The sequence below is a fragment of the Oryctolagus cuniculus genome, chromosome 3 (genome assembly GCF_051225735.1).
Source record: "Oryctolagus cuniculus isolate XC-2025 breed Fujian yellow rabbit chromosome 3, ASM5122573v1, whole genome shotgun sequence".
NCBI classification, from domain to species: domain Eukaryota; kingdom Metazoa; phylum Chordata; class Mammalia; order Lagomorpha; family Leporidae; genus Oryctolagus; species Oryctolagus cuniculus.
This window is the reverse complement of record NC_142869.1, coordinates 160,914,234-160,930,600: the sequence shown is the minus strand read 5'-3', so window position 1 is coordinate 160,930,600 and position 16,367 is coordinate 160,914,234. Positions and strand designations below refer to the sequence as shown.

General features: G+C 39.1%; 1 protein-coding gene across 36 annotated transcripts in view; it reads left to right on the top strand.

Annotated features, from left to right (window-relative positions):
* The window catches only part of POT1 (protection of telomeres 1), a 131,926-nt gene that overhangs the window by 83,022 nt on the left and 32,537 nt on the right, over positions 1-16,367 (top strand). For 20 of the 36 annotated variants that reach the window (XM_051848935.3, XM_051848929.3, XM_051848936.3 and 17 more), the window contains one exon: positions 7,438-7,476. The exons of the other annotated variants lie outside the window; for them this stretch is intronic. In XM_051848935.3, the coding sequence (XP_051704895.3) occupies positions 7,438-7,476 (39 nt within the window). The remainder of the gene's footprint in view (positions 1-7,437; positions 7,477-16,367) is intronic. 36 annotated transcript variants of the gene reach the window in all.

Here is a 16,367-nt window from a genome sequence, read left to right as displayed (position 1 = left end):
TCTGTTAGATCCATTTGGGCTATGGTGTCAATTAAATCTACTGTTTACTTGTTGATCTTCTGCCCTGTTGATCTATTTCTGAAAGTGGAGTTTTGAAGTCCCCCAATACTATTGTATTGGAGTCTAAGTCTCCCTTTTAGTCTGTTAACATATCTTTTAAATAAACCTGTGCCCTGTAATTAGGTGCATATACATTTATAATAGTTGCATTTTCCTGTTGAATTGATCCCTTAATCATTATATAATGCCCCTCTTTGTCTCTCTCTTTTTTTTTTTTTATTTTTATTTTTTTTTTTTTATTTTTTTGACAGGCAGAGTGGACAGTGAGAGAGAGAGACAGAGAGAAAGGTCTTCCTTTGCCGTTGGTTCACCCTCCAATGGCCGCCGCGGCCGGCGCGCTGCGGCCGGCGCACCGCGCTGATCCGATGGCAGGAGCCAGGAGCCAGGTGCTTTTCCTGGTCTCCCATGGGGTGCAGGGCCCAAGCACCTGGGCCATCCTCCACTGCACTCCCTGGCCACAGCAGAGGGCTGGCCTGGAAGAGGGGCAACCGGAACAGAATCCGGCGCCCCAGCCGGGACTAGAACCCGGTGTGCCGGCGCCGCTAGGCGGAGGATTAGCCTAGTGAGCCGCGGCGCCGGCCCCTCTTTGTCTCTCTTAACAGTTTTTGTGTTAAAGTTTATTTTGTCTGATATTAAGATGGCTATGCCTCCTCGCTTTTGGTTTCTGTTGGCATGGAATATCTTTTTCCAACCTTTCACTTTCAGTCTGCACGCATCTTTGTTGGAATGATGTGTTTCTTGTAAGCAGCAAATAGATGGGTTTTGTTCCTTAATCCATTCAGCTAGTCTGTATCTTTTAACTGGAGAATTGAGGCCATTATCATTCAATGTGACTATTGATAAGTAGTAACTTTGCCCTGCCATTTTCCCAAAGATATTTCTAATATATTCTTTGAACTTCCTGTGATCTTTTACTGGGAGGTTTTCTTCCTTTACCTTCTTTTGTACTGATGGCCGTGTTTTTATATTTCTGTGTATAACACATCTTTAAGCATCTTTTACAGGGCTGGATGAGTGGTGACAAATTCTTTCAATTTCTGCTTGCTGTGAAAGTCTTTATTTCACCTTCATTCACAAATGAGAGCTTTGCAGGATATCATATCTGGGCTGGCAGATTTTTTCTCTTAGTACTTTGGCTATATCTCGCCATTCCCTCCTAGCCTGTAGGGTTTCTGATGGGAAGTCTGCTTTGAGTGTAATTGAAGATCCTCTGAGAGTAATCTGACATTCCTCTCTTGCACATTGTAGAATCCTTTCTTTATGTTTCACTGTGGTGAGTTTGATTACAACATGGCATGGTGAGGATCTCTTTTGGTCATGTTTATTAGGGGTTCTATGAGCTTCCTGTACTGGAACGTCTCTGTCCTTCTCCAAACCCAGGAAATTTTCTGCTAGTATCTCACTAAAAAGGCCTTCTAATCCTTTCTTTCTCTCCATGCCTTCCATGTTTCTAAATATATTTCTAATATATACTTTTTCTTCCTTTACCTTCTTTCATATTGATGGCCGTGTTTCTGTGTGTAACACATCATTAAACATCTTTTGCAAGTTTCACGAGTGGTAACAAATTCTTTCAATTTCTGTTTGTTATTAAAGGTCTTTATTTTACCTTTGTTCACAAACGAGAGCTTTGCAGGTTATAATATTCTGGGATGACAGTTTTTCTCTCTTAGGACTTTGGCTGTATTTGCCATTCTCTCCTAGGCTCCAGGGTTTCTGATGAGAATTCTGCTTTGAGTCTAATTGGAGATCCTCTGAAACTAATCTGGCATTTCTCTCTTGCACATTTTAGAATCTTCTCTTTGTTTCACTGTGGTGAGTGTGATTACATTGTGTCATAGCGAGCATCTTTTCTGCTCATTTCTATTGGGAGTTCTATGGGCTTCCTGTACTTGTGCATCTCTTTCTCCAAACCTGGTAAGTTTTCTGCTAGTATTTCACTAAAACATCCTTCTAATCCTTTCTCTCTCTCCATGCCTTCAGGAACTCCTAGAACCCGAATGTTGGGTCTTTTTTAAATATAGTTTCATGTAGATTTCCAACAGTGTATTTTAGATTTCTAACTTCCTCTTTTTATCTTTGTTTCAACTGTATACTTTCCTCCGCTTTGCCTTATAAGTAAATATTCTGTCACTGATTCTGTTGTTAAGGCTCTCCACTGCATTTTTTATTTGTTCTGTTGAATTCTTCATTTCATTTTGACTACTCTTTAATATCTCAATTTCATGTTCTGTTGAATTCTTCATTTCATTTTGATTCCTCCTTAAGATTTCAATTTTATGTGAGATTTTCTTTCATGTCCTGCATGGATTTCAGTAGTTTGTGCATTTGCTTTTGATTACTTCTATGTAACCTTATGATCAATTTTTGAGTTCCATTTCTTCTTTCTCATCGTCTTCATAATCTAGTATTGAAGTGTCATGTTCTTTTGAGAGTGTCATGTTCTTCCTTATTTTTTTTAAATTTTTATTTAATGAATATAGTGGTTCTTTCCCTCATATTCTGCTCCCCCAGCTCCTATCCTACTTCCCCCTCTCTCTTCCATCTCCCTCTTCATTATGGTTCATTTTTATTATGACTTTATATATAGAGGACCAACTCAGACTTCAATAATTTGCACCCACGCACACACACAACATATAGTGTACTGTTTGGGGAAAGACTTTGCAGTCCATTCTCATATTAAAATTCATTAGGGAGAGAGGTCCTACATGGGGTACGAGTACAGAGTGACTACTGTTGTTCTTTTAATTAACACTTTTTTTTTATGACATCATTGATCATCCAAGGCTCTTGCCATGGACTGCCAAGGCTATGGAAGCCTTTTGTGAACATAGACTCCATCGGTATTTAGACGCGGCCATAAGCAAAGTCGATGTTCTCTCCTCCCTTCAGAGAAGAGTGTCTCCTTTCATGACTTTTCCTTACTCAGGTCTCACAGAGATCCTCTGTGTAGGATATTTTTTTGTCACAGAGTCTTTGCTTTCCATGCCTGAAATGCTCTCACAGGCCTTTCAGCCCAAGTCTTCCTTGTTCTTGTTTCTTGGATTATTGCATTTGTTGTTTGGCATTTGTGGAGATACTCACTAGTTTTTTTGTTTTTGTTGTTGTTGTTTTCTGCTGTGTTGGCTTTTATCATTGTACTATGACTCTGTAGATAAGTGGACCGTCTGCTTTCAGTGAATCTCTGGAGGCTTGTAGTGGGTATGGCCTGAGGGGTCTTTCCAGTTCTCCAAGGTTAAGGGCATGCCTAAGGTGACACAACCAGGTTTGCCACTGTAAATCTTATATTTTTTTAAATCAGAAGGGAAGTGTATATTCTGCTCAGCTGAGCTTTTCTCCTTGATGGAGACCAGTGCCTGAGTGCTAGCCCCAATGGGTATAATGTTCATCTGCTCTGTCCCAAGGAACACACCAAGGATCTGTGTAGTCCTCAGTGTAAGTTCAGTGTCTCTCACCATGTAACCAACAACCCCAAGCTTGTGGCTTCTCCCACTGAGACTGCTCATAATCAAAGCCACACCGTGAGTTCTCCCACACACCCTCAGTTTTTGTTGTTGTTGTTGTGGTTGTGGTCGTGGTTGTTCTTCACAGTCCCAGTTCAGAAGCTTCACACAGTCACAGGCTCCTAGCTCCCTGTTATGTCTCTCCACCAGAGTGAGGAATCTCTGCTCAGCTGATTGCCAGGCGTAGACACAAGCTGGCACAGCTGTTACGTATGTCCAAAATGGTACCCACACTATCAGCTTGTACGCCTTTGTAAGGTGATCAGAGAGAGAGAAGTGTCTCTGTACAGTCCTTTTTTTTTTCTCTCCTCTAGTTTGTCTATTATACTTTCCTCCAGGGGACTTCAAGCCTTGTTCCCTCTAGGCTCTTTCTACCAGTTTTTCACTAGTAGCTTGGGCTATTACAGTCTCCTCTCACCTCACCTTTCAGTGCTGGTGAGTAGGCTCTTGCTGTTGGAGTCCCGAGCCACGGGTGCCCATGCCCTCCATGTAGGTCCATCGTGTCCCTCTAATTTTGGTAGACTTTCCTCTGCCTTTTTTTCCCTCTTTCCTGAGACTACACTATCTCCACCTTAAAACTGTCTTCTCTTTGGCTCTAGCAGTTAGCTCCCTCCCTACTCCACCATCTTGGAACCCAAACTGTTGGTGGTTTTATTGCATTTTAATTTCTTAGTTGACTTTTGTTTAATGGTATCTTCATTGTTTCTACCTCTTGTTGGAATGATAGATATTGATAAAACAAATTGAGTGAAATTATACCATGTCAGCTTCAGGCATCCTTAGGCATTGATTAATGATATAAAGGAACGAGGACTGGTGATGCATGTGTTTGTACACATGTATGATGACACATAAAATAAATTATAATATGCTGTTATCAATAAAAGAATGTAAGCTAAAGTAGTTGCAAAATACACTACTTTTTTTAAAAAAAGATTTATTTATTTATTTGAAACTCTGGGTTAGAGAAAGAAACTATGATCTTCTGATTCACTCCCCAAATTGCCACAATAGCCAGATCTGGGCTGCTCCAAAGCCAGGAGTTTCTTCCTGGTCTCCCATGTGGGTACAGATGCCCAAGCACTTGGACCATCCCCAGCTGCTTTCCCAGGCTAGTAACAGGAGCAGGGTGAGACTTGAACTGGTGCCCATATTTGATACCTACTATGCCACAACACCACCTCCAGCAAAATATGGATACTTTTTAAGTCTGTTCTTCATTTTAGAAGGTATTTTGTAATGCTGGTGACTTTTTAAATTATTTTGTTTAAAGAATACAACCTCACATTTAATATATACAGATTTGGGAACATGAGAATTCTTCCCCCCATACCTCCCTGCCACCCTTATTCTGCCCTCGTTTCTCTTCCCTCTTCTTTTACCATTCTAATTTTTTTACAGCATTCAAATTTTCAGATAATATTTATACTCATAAAATTAACCCTACACTGAGTAGAGTTCACTGATAAGTATGAAGAAAAAAGGGGGAAAAAAAAGCCAAACAAACTTAAAAAAAATTATTCCTTGGCAGTAAAGGCAAAGGATTTTTAAAATCAGTGCATCTTAGGGAGAGAACGATCCAACATGGGAAGTGAGATACACAGCAGACCCATAGAATGGCAGATGTCCTAAACAGCACTCTGGCCTCAGAAATAGCCCTTAAGGCATGTGGATCTGGCTGAAAAGCCCATGAGAGTATTTCAGGCATGGAAAGCCAAGACACTCTGGGGAAAAAAAAAAAAAAAAAAAAACTAACTCTAAATGAAAGATCTCCGCTCTCCGCGAGTGAGATCCCAGTGGAAAGAACAGGTCATCAAAAAAGGAGGTACCTTTCTCTGAAGGGAGGAGAGAACTTCCACTTTGACCATGGCCTTGTCTAAATATGATCAGAGTCGGTGAACTCAAAAGGCTTCCATAGCCTTGGCAACTCATGACAAGAGCCTAGGGTGATTACTGAGGCCATAAACAAGAGTGTCAATTTGCTAAGTCAACAACAGGAGTCACTGTTCACTTATTCCTCATGTAGGATCTCTGTCCTTAGTGTGCTGTACATTGAGATTTAATGCTATAACTAGTACTCAAACAGTATTTTTCACTTTGTTTCTTTGTTTCTGTGTGGGAGCAAACTGTTGAAATCTTTACTTAATGTATGCTAAACTGATCTTCTGTATATAAAGAGAATTGAAAATGATTCTTGATGTGAATGGAAGGGGAGAGGGAGTCGGAAAGGGGAGGGTTGCGGGTGGGAGGGACGTTATGGGGGGGAAGCCATTGTAACCAATAAGCTGTACTTTGGAAATTTATATTCATTAAATAAAAGTTTAAAAAAATTAAAAAAAAAAGTGTCAGTTTTTTCCTACAGTTTACATGTTAGGTACTCTATTATTTACCATAGATCAGAGAGACAATGTGGTATTCGTCTTTTTGTGACTAGCTTATTTCACTAAGTATAATGGCTTCCAGCTGCATCCATTTTCTTGTAAATGAAAGGTTTTCAATTTTTTACCACTATGTAGTATTTCATAGTGTATATATACCATAATTTATTTATCTAGTCCTCACTTGTTGGATATCTGGGTTGATTCCATATCTTAGCTATTGTAAATTGAGCTGAGATTAACATGAGTGTACACATCTCTATTTCATTTCCTTTGATAAATTCCCAGGAGTGGACGGCTGGTCATATGATAGGTCTATATTAAGCTTTCTGAGATGCCTCCATATTGTCTTCCACAGTGGTTGTACCAGTTTACATTCCCACCAACAGTGGATTAAGCTACCTCTCCACATCCTCAATAGCATTTATTTTTTGTTGATTTCTGTATGAGGGCCTAGAAATCTAATGGGGGTGAGGTGAAACCTCGGTGTGATTTTAATTGACATTTTCCTGATGGGTAGTGATCCTTAACATTTTTTCATGTGTCTATTAGCCATTTGAATTTCCTCTCTTGAAAAATGTCTGTTTGGGTCCTTTGCCCATTTCTTGACTAGGTTATTTGTTTTGTGGTTGTTTAGTTTCTTTAACTCTTTGACAAAGGATTAACTTTCAGAATGTACAGTTTTATAGTTTGCAAATATTTTCTCCCTTTCTATCAGTTGCCTCTTCACTTTGCTGAGTGTTTATTTTGCAATGCAGAAGCTTCTCAGTTTGATGCAAAACTACTTGTTGATTTTGGCTTTGATTGTCTGTGCTTCTGGGGTCTTTTCCAAGAATTCTTTCCCTATGCCAATGGCTTGTAGGGTTTTCCCAATTTGCTCTAATAATTTGATGATATTGGGTCATGGATTTAGGTCTGATCCATTTTGAGTGGATTTTTGTATAAGGTGTTAAGTGGGGTCTTGTTTCATGCTTCTGCATGTGGAGATCCAGTTTTCCTATCACCATTTGTTGAAGAGACTATCTTGATTTTTGCTCTTTTGTCAAAGATAAGTTGGTTGTAGATGTGTGGATTGATTTCTGGAATTTCTATTCTGTTCCATTGGTCTGCATGTCTATTTTTGTACTAGTACCAGGCTGTGTCGATTATAACTGCCCTGTAGTATGTCTTCAGGTCTGGTATTGTGATGCCTCCAGCTTTGTTTTTATTAAGATTGCACTAGCTATTCAGCATCTCTTGTGTTTCCCTATTAATTTTAGCATCATTTTTTCTATATCTGAGAAAAATATTAGTATTTTGGGATTGCATTGAATCTATAAATTGCTTTTGGTAGTGTGGACATTTTGAAGGTATTGATTCCTCCAGCCCATGAACATGGAAGATTTTTCCATTTTGTGTCTTCTTCTATTTCTTTAATATTTTATAATTTTCATCATAGGGATTTTTGACATCCTTGGTCAAATTTATTCTAAAGTATTTACATTTTTTTGTAGCTATGGTGAATGGGATTGATCTTAGAAGATCTTACTCAGGTATGGCATTGTCTCTGTATACAGAGGCTGTTAATTTTTGTGTGTTAATTTTATATCCTGTTACTTTACCAAACTCTTCTATGAGTTCTACTAGTCCATAGAGTCTTTTGGGTTTCCTGTATATAGAATCATGTCATCAGCAAATAGGGATAGTTTGATGTCTTCCTTCCGTATTTGTGTCTGTCTGATTTTTTTTCTTTCCTGGTGGCTCTAGCTAAAACTTGTGGGACTTTTTTTTTTTTAACTTTTATTTAATGAATATAAATTTCCAAAGTACGACTTATGGATCACAATGGCTTCCCCCCCATACCGTCCCTCCCACCCACAACCCTCCCCTTTCCCACTCCCTCTCCCCTTCCATTCACATCAAGATTCATTTTCGATTATCTTAATATACAGAAGATCAGCTTAGTATACATTAAGTAAGGATTTCAACAGTTTGCTCCCACACAGAAACATAAAGTGAAAAATAATAGATGATTTTTTTTAAATGATGATGAAATCAGATCAGACCTATTGTCATGTTTAATCCCAGTGAGAGTCAAGTTGGGAATTGATAATTTCTTTTTTTTTTTTTTTTTTTTACAGAGGATCAGTTTAGTATGCATTAAGTAAAGATTACAACAGTTTGCACCCCCATAGAAACACAAAGTGAAATATATTGTTTGAGTACTCATTGTAGCATTAAATCTCAATGCGCAGCACATTAAGGACAGAGATCCTACATGAGGAGTAAGTGCACAGTGACTCCTGTTGTTGACTTTACCAATTGACACTCCTGTCTATGGCATCAGTAATCTCCCTATGCTCCAGTCATGAGTTTCCAAGGCTATGGAAGCCCTCTCAGTTCTCCGACTCTTATCTTGTTTAGACAAGGTCATAGTCAAAGTGGAGGTTCTCTCCTCCCTTCAGAGAAAGGTACCTCCTTCTTTGATGACCTGTTCTTTCCACTGGGATCTCACTCGCAGAGATCTTTTGCCAGAGTGTCTTGGCTTTCCATGCCTGAAATACTCTCATGGGCTTTTCAGCCAGATCCGAATGCCTTTAGGGCTGATTCTGAGGCCAGAGTGCTATTTAGGACATCTGCCATTCTATGAGTCTGCTGAGTATCTCACTTCCCATGTTGGATCACTCTCCCCTTTATTTATTCTATCGGTTAGTGTTAGCAGGTACTAGACTTGTTTATGTGCTCCCTTTGACTCTTAGTCCTTTCATTATGATCAATTGTGAACAGAAATTGATCACTTGGAATAGTGAGATGGCATTGGTCCATGCCACCTTGATGGGATTGAATTGGAATCCCCTGGTATGTTTCTAACTCTACCATTTGGGGCAAGTCAGCTTGAGCATGTCCCAAATTATACATCTCTTCCCTCTCTTATTCCCACTCTTATGTTTAACAGGGATCACATTTCGGTTAATTTTCAACACTTAAGAATAACTGTGTATTAATTACAGAATTAAACCAGTCATATAAGTAGAAAAGATAAAAAAAACTACTAAGAGGGATAATGTATTAAGTTGTTTATTAACAGTCAGGGCTATGCTGATCAAGTCACCATTTCCCATAGTGTCCATTTCACTTCAACAGGTTTCCTTTTTGGTGTTCAGTCAGTTGTCACCGATCAGGGAGAACATATGGTATTTGTCCCTTTGGGACTGGCTTATTTCACTCAGCATGATGTGTTCCAGATTCCTCCATTTTGTTGCAAATGACTGGATTTCATTGTTTCTTACTGCGGTATAGTATTCTAAAGAGTACATATCCCATAATTTCTTTATCCAGTCTACCGTTGATGGGCATTTAGGTTGGTTCCAGGTCTTAGCTATTGTGAATTGAGCTGCAATAAACATTAGAGTGCAGACCGCTTTTTTGTTTGCCAATTTAAATTCCTTTGGGTAAATTCCAAGGAGTGGGATGGCTGGGTCGAACGGTAGGGTTATATTCAGGTTTCTGAGGAATCTCCAGACTGACTTCCCTAGTGGCTTGACCAGTTTGCATTCCCACCAACAGTGGGTTAGTGTCCCTTTTTCCCCACATCCTCTCCATCATCTGTTGTTGGTAGATTTCTGCATGTGAGCCATTCTAACCAGGGTGAGGTGAAACCTCATTGTGGTTTTGATTTGCATTTCCCTGATTGCTAATGACCTTGAACATTTTTTCATGTGCCTGTTGGCCATTTGGATGTCCTCTTTTGAAAAATGTCTATTGAGGTCCTTGGCCCATCTCTTAAGTGGGTTGTTGGTTTTGTTTTTGTGGAGTTTCATGATCTCTTTGTAGATTCTGGTTATTAACCCTTTATCTGTTGCATAGTTTGCAAATATTTTTTCTCATTCTGTTGGTTGTCTCTTCACTCTCCTGACTGTTTCTTTTGCAGTACAGAAACTTCTCAATTTGATGCAATCCCAATAGTTGATTTTGGCTTTGACTGCCTGTGCCTCCTGGGTCTTTTCCAGAAATTCTTTGCCTGTGCCAATATCTTGAAGGGTTTCTCCAATGTTCTCTAGTACCTTGATGGTGTCAGGTCGTAGATTTAGGTCTTTAATCCATGTTGAGTGGATTTTTGTGTAAGGTGTAAGGTAGGGGTCTTGCTTCATGATTCTGCACGTGGAAATCCAATTTTCCCAGCACCATTTATTGAATAGACTGTCCTTGCTCCAGGAATTAGTTCTAGATCCTTGATCAAATATAAGTTGGCTGTAGATGTTTGGGTTGATTTCTGGTGTTTCAATTCTGTTCCATTGGTCTATCCATCTGTTTCTGTACCAGTACCATGCTGTTTTGATTACAACTGCCCTGTAGTATGTCCTGAAATCTGGTATTGTTATGCCTCCGGCTTTGTTTTTGTTGTACAAGATTGCTTCAGCTATTCGAGGTCTCTTGTGCCTCCATATGAATTTCAGCACCATTTTTTCCAGATCTGAGAAGAAGGACTTTGGTATCTTGATTGGTATTGCATTGAATTTATAAATTGCTTTTGGGAGAATGGACATTTTGATGATATTGATTCTTGCAATCCATGAGCATGGAAGATTTTTCCATTTCTTGGTATCCTCTTCTATTTCTTTCTTTAAGGTTTTGTAATTTTCATCGTAGAGATCGTTAACGTCCTTGGTTAAGTTTATTCCAAGGTATTTGATTGTTTTTGTAGCTATTGTGAATGGGATTGATCTTAGAAGTTCTTCCTCAGCCATGGCATTGTCTGTGTATACAAAGGCTGTTGATTTTTGTGCATTGATTTTATACCCTGCTACTTTGCCAAACTCTTCTATGAGTTCCAATAGTCTCTTAGTAGAGTTCTTTGGGTCCCCTAAATTAAGAATCATGTCATCTGCAAAGAGGGATAGTTTGACTTCTTCATTTCCAATTTGTATCCCTTTAATTTCTTTTTCTTGCCTAATAGCTCTGGCTAGAACCTCCAGAACTATATTGAATAGCAGTGGTGAGAGTGGGCATCCCTGTCTGGTACCAGATCTCAGTGGAAATGCTTCCAACTTTTCCCCATTCAATAGGATGTTGGCTGTGGGTTTTTCATAGATTGCTTTGATTGTATTGAGGAATGTTCCTTCCAAACCCAGTTTGCTTAGAGTTTTCATCATGAACGGGTGTTGTATTTTATCAAATGCTTTCTCGGCATCTATTGAGATAATCATATGGTTTTTCTTCTGCAGTTTGTTAATGTGGTGTATCACATTGATTGTCTTGCGCACATTAAACCATCCCTGCATACCAGGGATAAATCCCACTTGGTCTGGGTGGATGATCTTTCTGATGTGTTGTTGCATTCTATTGGCGAGAATTTTATTGAGGATTTTTGCATCTATGTTCATCAGGGATATTGGTCTGTAATTCTCTTTCAGTGCTGCATCTTTTTCCGGCTTAGGAATTAAGGTGATGCTGCCTTCATAGAAAAAGTTTGGGAGGATTCCCTCTTCTTCAGTTGTTCTGAATAGTTTGAGAAGGATTGGAGTTAGTTCTTCTTTAAATGTCTGGTAGAATTCAGCAGTGACTCCATCTGGTCCTGGGCTTTTCTTTGTTGGGAGGGCCTTTATTATTGTTTCAATTTCTGTCTCAGTTATGGGTCTGTTTAGGTTTTCGATGTCTTCCTGGTTCAATTTAGGTAGGTTGCATGTGTCCAGGAATCTATCCATTTCTGATAGGTTTCCCTGTTTGCTGGCATACAAGTCCTTGTAGTAATTTCTGATGATTCTTTTTATTTCTGTGGTGCCTGTTGTTACATTTCCTTTTTCATCTCTGATTTTATTGATTTGGGTCTTTTCTATTTTTAGTTAGTTGGGCCAATGGGGTGTCAATTTTGTTTATTTTTTCAAAAAACCAGCTCCTCGTTTGGCTGATTTTTTGGAATGTTTTTCTTGATTCAATCCTGTTGATTTCTTCTCTGATTTTAATTATTTCTCTTCTCCTACTTGATTTGGGTCTGGTTTGCTGTAGGTTTTCTAGATCCTTGAGGTGAATTGAAAGCTCATCTATTTGGTGCCTTTCCAATTTCTTGATGTAGGCACCTATTGATATAAACTTTCCTCTTAACACTGCTTTTGCTGCGTCCCATAAGTTTTGGTATGTTGTGCTGTTATCCTCATTTACTTCCAGAAAGTTTTTGATTTCTCTTTTGATTTCTTCTATGATCCATTGTTCATTCAGGAGCATGTTGTTCAATCTCCATGTGTTTGCGTATGCTCTAGGGATTCCTGAGTTGCTAATTTCCAACTTCATTCCTTTATGGTCTGAGTAGCTGCATGGTATGATTCTAATTCTTTTGAATTTGCTGAGACTTGCTTTATGGCCTAGTATGTGGTCAATCCTAGAGAAGGTTCCATGTACTGCTGAGAAGAATGTAAAATCTTTAGCTGTAGGATTGAAAGTTCTGTATATATCTGTTAGATCCATTTGGACTATAGTGTCGTTTAAATCTACTGTATCCTTGTTGATCTTCTGTCCTATTGATCTATTTCTGAGAGTGGAGTATTGAAGTCCCCCAGTACTATTGTATTGGGGTCTAAGTCTCCCTTTAAGTCCGTTAATAAATCTTTTAGATAAACTGGTGCCCTGTAGTTAGGTGCATATACATTGATAATTGTTATATCTTCTTGTTGTATTGATCCCTTAATCATTATATAGTGCCCCTCTTTGTCTCTCTTAACGGTTTTTGTGGTAAAGTTTATGTTGTCCGATATTAAGATGGCTACGACCGCTCTTTTTTCATTTCTGTTGGCATGGTATATCTTTTTTCAGCCATTCACTTTCAGTCTGTATGGATCTTTGTTGGAAAGATGTGTTTCTTGTAAGCAGCAAATAGATGGGTTTTGTTCCTTAACCCAATCAGCCAATCGGTGTCTTTTAACTGGACAGTTCAGGCCATTCACGTTCAAAGTGACTAATGATAAGTGGTAACTTTGCCCTGCCATTTGCCAAAGATAAGTTCTAATATATGCTTTGAATTCCCTGTGATGATTTGCTGTGAGGTTTCCTTCCTTGGTTTCCTTCCTTTACCTTCTTTCATATTGATGACCGTGTTTCTGTGTTTCTGTGTGTAACACATCTTTAAGCATCTTTTGCAGGGCTGGACGAGTGGCAACAAATTCTTTCAATTTCTGTTTGCTATGAAAAGTCTTTATTTCACCTTCATTCACAAATGATAGCTTTGCAGGATATAATATTCTGGGCTGGCAGTTTTTCTCTCTTAGTACCTGGGCTATATCTCGCCATTCCCTCCTAGCTTGTAGGGTTTCTGATGAGAAGTCAGCTCTGAGTCTGATTGGAGATCCTCTGAGAGTAATCTAACGTTTCTCTCTTGCACATTTTAGGATCTTTTCTTTTGTTTCACTGTGGAGAGTGTAATTACAACGTGTTGTGGTGAGGATTTCTTTTGGTCGTGTTTATTAGGGGTTCTGTGAGCTTCCTGTACTAGGATTTCTCTGTCCTTCTCCAAACCTGGGAAATTTTCTGCTAATATCTCACTAAAAAGGCCTTCTAATCCTTTCTCCCTCTCCATGCCTTCAGGAACTCCTAGAACCCGGATGTTGGCTTTTTTAATAGTATCCCGAAGATTCCCGACAATATGTTTTAGATTTCTAATTTCCTCTTCTTTTGTTTGGTCTGACTGTATCCTTTCCTGTTCTCTGTCTTCTAAGTCCGATATTCTCTCTTCTGCTTCACCCATTCTGTTTGTAAGGCTCTCTATTGTGTTTTTCATTTGATCTATTGAATTCTTCACTTCAGTCACTATCCCAGTTTCCTGTTGTACTAGTTGTTTCGTTTCATTTTGATTCCTCCTTAATATTTCATTTTCATGAGAGAGATTTTCTATCTTGTCCATTAAGGATTTCTGTAGTTCAAGAATTTGTTTTTGAGAACTTCTTAATGTTCTTATCAATTTTTTGAGATCTGCTTCTTGCATTTCTTCTATGTCATCATCTTCATAATCTTGAATTGGGGTGTCTTTTTCATTTGAGGGCGTCATGGTGACTTCCTTGTTTTTATTACCTCGGTTTTTGCGTTTGTTATTTGGCATATTGGAGATATTTGGTTTCTTCACTGTGGTGCTTTTTCTTGTTATACTATGACTCTAGATTAAGTGGACTATCTGTTTTTGATGGAGCCTTAGGGCTTGAGATGGGTGTGGCCTGAGAGCTCTGTTTGGTGTGCCAAAGGTGACACTCCCAGGTTAGGCGTGGTAAACCTCTCTCTCTCTTTCTTTTTTTTTGATTCTAAAGGGAATTTATTCTGCACAGCTGAACGAAGTTGGAGGTAGTTAGCAGGCAATTGATATACCCACAGGAGCCAGAGATCGGAAGCTCTTTCCCAAGGACCACACAGGGAATCTGTTCGGCCCTCAGAGTGGGCTCAAATTCTCCTTCAGTCTCCCACTGGGTTGCCAAAGTTATGGAATTGTAGCGTCTCTGGAGAGTGCTCACGTGAATTCCGTGAGTACTCTCCCCCACCGTCTCTTTTTTCACAGTCTCAGTTCAGTAGCACCACAAATTTACTAGGTCCTAATCTCCTGTTAATTCGCCCCGCCCAGAGTCAGGTTTTTCTGCTAGGCTCAGGGCCAGTGCAGACCTGAGGTCGCTCTGCTTATGACGTATGTCCAAGATGGCGCCTGCTCTTTGTCTTGCTCGCCCTTGAGAGGTGAGCGGAGAGAGAGAAACCCGAGTCCGTACCAGTCACCTTTTTTTTTTTTTTCTCTCTCTCTCTCTTCCAGTTAGCCTGATGAACTCCCCCCCCCCCCCGGGGGTCATTCCCTCTAGTCTCCTCTCTCCGCTTGCCTGCTGGTGTCTCGGGCTATTGAGGTTCGGCTCACCTCGCGTTCCAGCGCTGGTGTGTTGAGTCTGCCGCTGGTGTCCCAAACTGTGGGCTCCCACGCTGTCCACGCAGGTCCGCTGTGAGTCACGCGTTTCGGAAGAGTTTCTTCTGCTGTTTCCTCCCCTACTCTTCCTTGAACCTGCAGTATCTCCACTTTTATTAAACTGTCTCTCCTTGGACTATCAGTGTGCTCCCTTCCTATTCCGCCATCTTGCCTCCTCTAAATCAAAACTTGTGGGACATTAAATAGCAATGGTTAGAATGGGCATCCTTGTGTTTCCATAGCTTAATGAGAATGCCTCCAATTTTTCCCCACTCAATAGGATACTGGCTGTGGGTTTGTTATAAATTGATTTGATTATGTTGAAGAATGTTCTTTTATACTAAGTTTGCTTAAGCTTTTCATCATAAAAGGATGTTGAATTTTTTCAAAAGCTTTCTCTGTGTATATTGAGATAATGACGTGGTTTTTGGTCTTCAGTTTGTTAACGAGGTTTATTCCATTTATTGATTTTCAGATGTTGATCCATCCCTGCATACCAGGGATAAATCCCACTTGGTCTGGGTGAATGAAATTTCTGATGTGTTGTTGGATTTGATTGGCTAGTATTTTGTTGATGATTTTTGCATCTATGTTCATCAGGGATATTGGTCTATAGTTCTCTTTATCTTGTTCTGGCTTAGGTATTAAGGTGATGCAGGCTTCAAAGAGGAGTTCAGAAGGATTCCTTCTTTTTTGATTGTTTTGTAGAATTCAGCGGTGAAGCTGTCAGGACCTGGGCTTTTATTTGTTGGAAGGGTCTTTACTACTGATTGAATCTTTGTCTTGGTTATTGATATATGTAAGTGTTCTGTCTGCATGATGCAATTTAGGTATGTTGTATGTGTCCAGGAATCTGTCAGTTTCTTCAAGTTTTCCTGATTTGTTGGCATACAGTTTTTTGCAGTAATTCCTGATGATTCTTTTTCATCTCTGATTTGGTGATTTGCGTTTTAGCCTTTTTTTTTTTTTTTTTTTTTTTTTGTCAATTGGCCTAATGGTGTGTCTGTTTTGTTTATTTTTTCAAAAAACCAGCACTTCATTTCATTGATCTTTTTTATTTTTTGTTTCAATTTTATTACTTCTTTAATTTTAATTCTTTTCTTTTCTCCTAATTTTGCATTTGGTTTGTTGTTGTTTTCTAGATTCTTGAGATACATTGACAGCTCATTTATTTGATGATTTTTCCAAATATTTTCCATAAAAATTTTCCAAAATTTTTGATGTAGGCACCAATTGCTATAAACTTCCATCTTAATACTGCTTTTGCTTTACACATAAGTTTGGATATGTTGTATTGTCATCTTCATTTGTTTCCAGAATTTTTTTGATTTCTGATTTCTTTTATGATCCACTCTTCATTTTAGGAGCATATTGTTCAGTCTCCATGTATTTGCATATGTTCTTGAGCTCTTTGAGTTTTTGGTTTTGAGTTTTAATCCTTGTGATCAGAGAAGGTAAATGGTACGATTGAATTTTTTATTTTAATTTGCTGAGGCTTGTTTTATGGTCTACTATACTGTCTAT